This window comes from Anolis sagrei, chromosome 13 (assembly GCF_037176765.1).
Source record: "Anolis sagrei isolate rAnoSag1 chromosome 13, rAnoSag1.mat, whole genome shotgun sequence".
Lineage (NCBI taxonomy): Eukaryota > Metazoa > Chordata > Lepidosauria > Squamata > Dactyloidae > Anolis > Anolis sagrei.
Window position 1 is genome coordinate 13,011,653 of NC_090033.1, and position 5,916 is coordinate 13,017,568.

Below are 5,916 nucleotides of genomic sequence, written 5' to 3' on the forward strand. Positions count from 1 at the left end.
TATCTATCATCTATCTATCTATCTATCTATCTATCTATCTATCATCTATCTATCTTGCTATCTTGCTATCTTGCTATCTATCTATCCGTCCGTCTGTCCATCCGTCTATCTTGCTATCTATCTGTTTAATCATAGAATCCTACAATCCTAGAATCCTAGAATTATCTACCTATCTACCTATCTTTCTTTCTATCTATCTATCTATCTATCTATCTATCTATCTATCTATCTAGCCATCTATCTATCTATCTATCTATCTATCTATCTATCTATCCATCCATCCATTCATCTATCTTGCTATCATGCTATCATGCTATCTTGCTATCTTGCTATCTATCTATCCATCCGTCCATCCATCTGACTATCTATCTGTCTATCTGTCTAATCATAGAAGCCTACAATCCTACAATCCTAGATCTATCTATCTATCTATCTATCTATCTATCTATCTATCTATCTTGCTATCTATCTTGCTATCTAACTGTCTGTCTATCTATATATGTGGTTTTGTGCATACATAGTAATGTATTTCTTGTTTTTTGGCTTTTTAAGTCTCTTCCTCTGTGTTTTTCAGTGTTTTTATGAGTGATGGTCACTCGTTGGCCCGAGAGGTGTCTTGTGTCCAAATTTGATGTCAATTCGTCCAGTGGTTTTTGAGTTATGTTAATCCCACAGACGAACATTACATTTTTATTTATATAGATTAATGCTATATTTGTATTGTCATATATTATCATATTTAATTATACATATCATAGTATTTAATTATAGCATATGTTTTAGTTGTAGTATATATTATAATACAGTATAATATTTAATTGCATCATAAAATAATATTTCAGCTCTGCTGAGGGCAACCGTCGGCCAGGGATTCTGTGTCGCAAGGCATAGATAGATTCTGTGTCTCAGCTCGTTGGGCAAGACCCAGCATTAGGGACGCTCAACATAAATCTCCCTATGCAGAATTACATTAATTGCACTGTGAAATCCTTAAATATGCCTGGAAGCATTGAATTACAATGCCTGCTCTCATACGCAACCCCAATGTGTATGCACACCCATGAGCATCTGTATAGTACTTGATTTCACAATCCTGAGCTGAACTTTGATATTCTTCATTGACCAAAAAAAGCCAACTGTTTCCATTGAATTCAATAGGTTTCATGTTGGTACCAATGAGTTCGTAAATCATGCTGAACTATCTTTCCGACTGAATTCTGTCTTTGTTTCCCCTGCGACTGTAAATAGGGCCACATTTTATGGCAAATAGGCCTCTGTGGTCGATTTACTGTCCTCCGGCTCCTCGTCGATGGATTCCCATCAAGGAAAGACCCATCGCTCTTCATTAAGGATACGTACTTCAACACCATACCAGTGCGGATCTACCAACCCAAAGAACCTTCTTCTGAACCAAGGAAAGGAGTCATCTTCTTTCACGGAGGAGGTGGCACATTTGGAAGCATTGGTAAGAAAAGCAGAATGGCCATTTCTAAGAGAACGATGTTTGGCAACAGTCATCCTTCTTGGGAAGAGTTAGAGTTGTTGCTGGTGTCAGTTTTGACATATGGGAACGGTAGGAATGAAAAAACATTCAATGAATTCACCAATAATGAATTCAAAACACAAAACTTCTATCTTGTCTTGTAAAAGAAATACATATTCTTCAATCCCAATACATGGGCCTTGTAAGTCTTTGTAGGCCAACTTCAGATCAAACACATGCCATGTAAGTCTTTTTAGGCCAACTCCAACTCAAACACGAGCCTTATAAGTTTTTGTAGGCCAACTCAAACTCAAATACAGGCCTTGTTAGTCTCTGTTGGCCAACTCCAACTCAAACACAGGCCTTATAAGTTTTTGTAGGCCAACTCCAACTCAAACACGGGCCTTGTTAGTATCTGTTGGCCAACTCCATCTCAAACACAGGCCTTATAAGTTTCTGTAGGCAAACTCAAACTCAAACACAGGCCTTATAAGTCTCTGTTGGCCAACTCCAACTCAAACATGGGCCTTATAAATTTTTGTAGGCCAACTCCAATTCAAATACGGGCCTTGCAAGTCTTTGTTGGCCAACTCAAACTCAAACACTGGCTGTATAAGTCTCTGTTGGCCAACTCCAACTCAAACACGGGCCTTATAAGTTTTTGTAGGCCAATTCCAACTCAAACACAGGCCTTGCAAGTCTTTGTTGGCCAACTCCAACTCAAACATGAGCCTTATAAGTTTTTGTAGGCCAACTGAAACTCAAATACAGGCCTTGTTAGTCTCTGTTGGCCAACTCCAACTCAAACACAGGCCTTATAAGCTTTTGTAGGCCAACTCCAACTCAAACACGGGCCTTGTTAGTCTCTGTTGGCCAACTCCATCTCAAACACAGGCCTTATAAGTTTTTGTAGGCAAACTCAAACTCAAACACAGGCCTTGTAAGTCTCTGTTAGCCAACTCCAACTCAAACATGGGCCTTATAAATTTTTGTAGGCCAACTCCAATTCAAATACGGGCCTTGCAAGTCTTTGTTGGCCAACTCAAACTCAAACACTGGCTGTATAAGTCTCTGTTGGCCAACTCCAACTCAAACACGGGCCTTATAAGTTTTTGTAGGCCAACTCAAATTCAAACACAGGCCTTGTAAGTCTTAGTTGGCCAACTCCAACTCAAACATGAACCTTGTAAGTCTTTGTTGGCCAACTCCAATTCAAACACGAGCCTTGTAAGTTTTTGTAGGACAACTCCAACTCAAACATGAACCTTGTAAGTCTTTGTAGGCCAACTCCAACTCAAACATGGGCTTTATAAGTTTTTGTAGGCCAACTCAAACTCAAACACAGTCCTTGTTAGTCTTTGTTGCCAACTCCAACACAAACACGGATCTCGTAAGTCTTTGTTGGATGGTGGGTGGATGGTATCTTTGAAGTGACTGGATTGACTTTGAAGGAGCTGGGGATGGCCACAGCCAACAGGAAGCTCTGGCATGGGCTGGTCCTTGAAGTCACAAAGAATCAGAAGCAACTGAATGAATAAACAACAAATACGGGCATTGTGTGCTCCCTATAGCCAGCTCCAGCCTGTGTAGGCCAACTCAAACTCAAACACTGGCTGTAGAAGTCTTTGTTGGTCAACTCCAACTTAAACCCAAGTCTAGGGGCATTGTGTGCTCCCTATAGCCATCTCTGGTCTTTGTAGGCCAACTCAAACTCAATCATTGGCTGCAGAAGTCTTTGTTGGCCAACTCCAACTCAAATATGAGCCTTGTAAGTTTTTGTAAGCCAACTCAAACTCAAAAACAGGCCTTGTAAGTCTTTGGTGGCCAACTCCAACTCAAACATGAGCCTTGTAAGTTTTTATAGGCCAATTCAAACTCAAACACTGGCTGTATAGGTCTTTGTTGGCCAACTCCAACTCAAACACGAGCCTTGAAAGTTTTTGTAGGCCAACTCCAACTCAAACACAGGCCTTGTAAGTGTTTGTTGGCCAACTCCAACTCAAACCCAGGCCTATGGGCATTGTGTGCTCCCAATAGCCAGCTCCAGTCTTTGTTGGCCAACTCCAACTCCAACACAACAAATACTAATACTAATACTAATACTAATATTAGTACTAATGCCAATTTATTTTCCAGATGCCTATGAAAGCGTGTGCTCTTACATGGCCCGGAAAAGTGATTCGGTGGTCGTGTCTATTGGGTAAGTGATAGAGGTTTGCAAAATGCCAAAAATCTGCCAAGTTTGTATTTACAAAATTCAGGCAACCTCCGTTTTGATTCTAAAGTGTTTGAAAAATTCATAAGAGGTCCATGTTGTATCTAAAACGAAGTTTGGAAAAATTCATTAGTTTGTTGGGGATGGACCAGAGATGTCACTGCCTTGGTCCTTTCACTATTGGTTGCTACTTCCTGACGGATGTCAGGTGGTGCAATACCGGCTAAGCAGTGTAAAAAAGTTGGGGGGGGGGGAAGGAAGGGAAGAGGAAGAGAAGGAAGGAAGGAAGGAAAGAAGGAAGAAGAGAAAGAAAGAGAAAAAAGGGAAGTAGGAAGAAAAGAGGGAGGGAAGGAAGGAGAGAAAGAAAAAAAAGAAAGAGGGAGGGAAGGTGGCCACAGCTACGTGTGGTGGAAACAGCTAGTAAATCATAAAATATAGTCCCAGTGGTAAAACACAGACTTCAAACTTTTGGTGGCAGCCCTCCAGTCTGAAGTTATGTTCATACAGGTGATTTTTTTTGATGTGGAATGTAATGTAATGATGGTTGGCCTTGGCTTCACAGGTACCGCCTTGCTCCAGAGCACCACTATCCTGTCCAGTTGAACGACTGCATCGCAGCCGCCGAGTATTTCATGAAGAACGTTGAAGGCTTTGGGGTCAACCCCGCTTGCATTGTCCTGAGTGGTGATTCCATTGGAGGAATGATGGCCGCATTCCTGGCCCAAGAGCTAGCGAAGAGGAAGGACCTTCCCAAACTGCGGGCTCAGATCCTGGTGAGCCCATTCCTCCAGGCCCTGGATTTCAACTGTCTTTCATACCAAGAAAACCGGCTGGTCCCTTTTCTTTCCCAGAACGATTTCTTGCATTTGATGTTCCTCTACATCAGCAGAAATACATCATCAACGGAGATCGCCTTGTCGGAAACCCACATCCCTGAAGAGAAGAGAGTCATCTACCAGAAGTGGCTCAATGCGGATGACATCCCCAAAGAACTGAAAGCGAGAGGGTTCTACCAGGAGTTACAGGTCTCCACTTGTCCCCTGGACAATATCCACACCTTAATGAAAATGATCACAGAGACCCATATTTCCCCGCTTATAGCCGAAGACGCTGTCATTCGGCAGCTTCCGGACACCTTCATCTTAACCTGTGAATATGACGTCCTGAGAGATGATGGCCTCTTGTACAAGAAACGGTTGGAGGACAACGGGGTCAAGGTCTCGTGGTGCCACCTCAAAGATGGGTTCCATGGAGTCTTCCTCCTTTTCAATCGCTTGTTCCTCAATTTCGCCTTCTGCCAAAGAGGATTAGATAGAGTAGTGAGCTACATCAACAGTTTGTAGGCATGCAGTTGTCCAGGTCGATGTCAGGTTAGAAGCCTTCCTCTTTTGCAATGGCCATCATGTTGGGTGAATCTTTGCAGTACAGTGTTCCCTCACTTATTGCGGGTGTTACGTTCCAGGACCACCCGCGATAGGTGAAAATCCATGATGTAGGGAAGCTCCTCCACTCCTCTCTCCCTCCCTCCCCCCTCTCTCTCATTCACTCACTGCTGGCCAACTAGGAGGAGGTGGCAATAGTAGTAGGAGGAGCAGGAGTCTGAGCACAGAAGATCAGGACTCAGCCCAACCTGGCAGTGGCATCAATAGCACCCAAGGGACCTCCAAGGAAGAGGAGGAAGAAGAGGAGGAGAAGGGGAGGGGAGCCAGGCACTGGGCTTGTCTCCGGACTAGTCTCCAGAGCAGCCCTCTTCGGCAGCGGCCTCCTCCTCCTTGCCACCTCCGCTACTTCTCACCCCTTCCTCAGAGGCCCCTTGGGCACCGTTGATGCCACTGCCACCCTGGGCTGAGGCCTGGTCTTCATGCTCAGGACTGAGGCCTCAGCCCAGCCTGGTAGTGGTGTCCACAGTATCCAAGAGACCTCCAAGGAAGAGGAGGAGACAGAGGTGGAGGAGGAGGGAGTTGCTGCTGCTGCGCTGTCGTTGCTTGCTGCAAATGCTCGGAGGTACTCGGTCGGTGGCAGACAAGGGAGGGCCTTCACTGGGGAGGACAGGTTCCCGGCCTCTTCTTCTCTTTCCTTACAGGAGGGAAAGTTTCCAGCGAGCTTAAAACAAGCTATCATAAAACCGCTGTTGAAAAAACCATCACTGGACCCCACTCAATTAGACAACTTTCGGTCAGTTTCCAACCTCCCCTACTTGGGCAGTCGTGGAACGTGT

At 44.1% G+C, this 5,916-nt stretch overlaps 1 protein-coding gene across 1 annotated transcript in view; it reads left to right on the forward strand.

Moving 5' to 3' along the window:
- LOC132764753 (arylacetamide deacetylase-like 4) overlaps positions 1–5,095 on the forward strand; it is a 22,717-nt gene extending 17,622 nt beyond the window's left edge. The window contains exons 2-4 of the mRNA XM_060758804.2: positions 1,249–1,465; positions 3,620–3,683; positions 4,261–5,095. Of these exons, the coding sequence (XP_060614787.2) occupies positions 1,249–1,465; positions 3,620–3,683; positions 4,261–5,041 (1,062 nt within the window). The 3' untranslated portion in view covers positions 5,042–5,095. The remainder of the gene's footprint in view (positions 1–1,248; positions 1,466–3,619; positions 3,684–4,260) is intronic.
- The last annotated feature ends 821 nt before the right edge of the window (positions 5,096–5,916 follow it).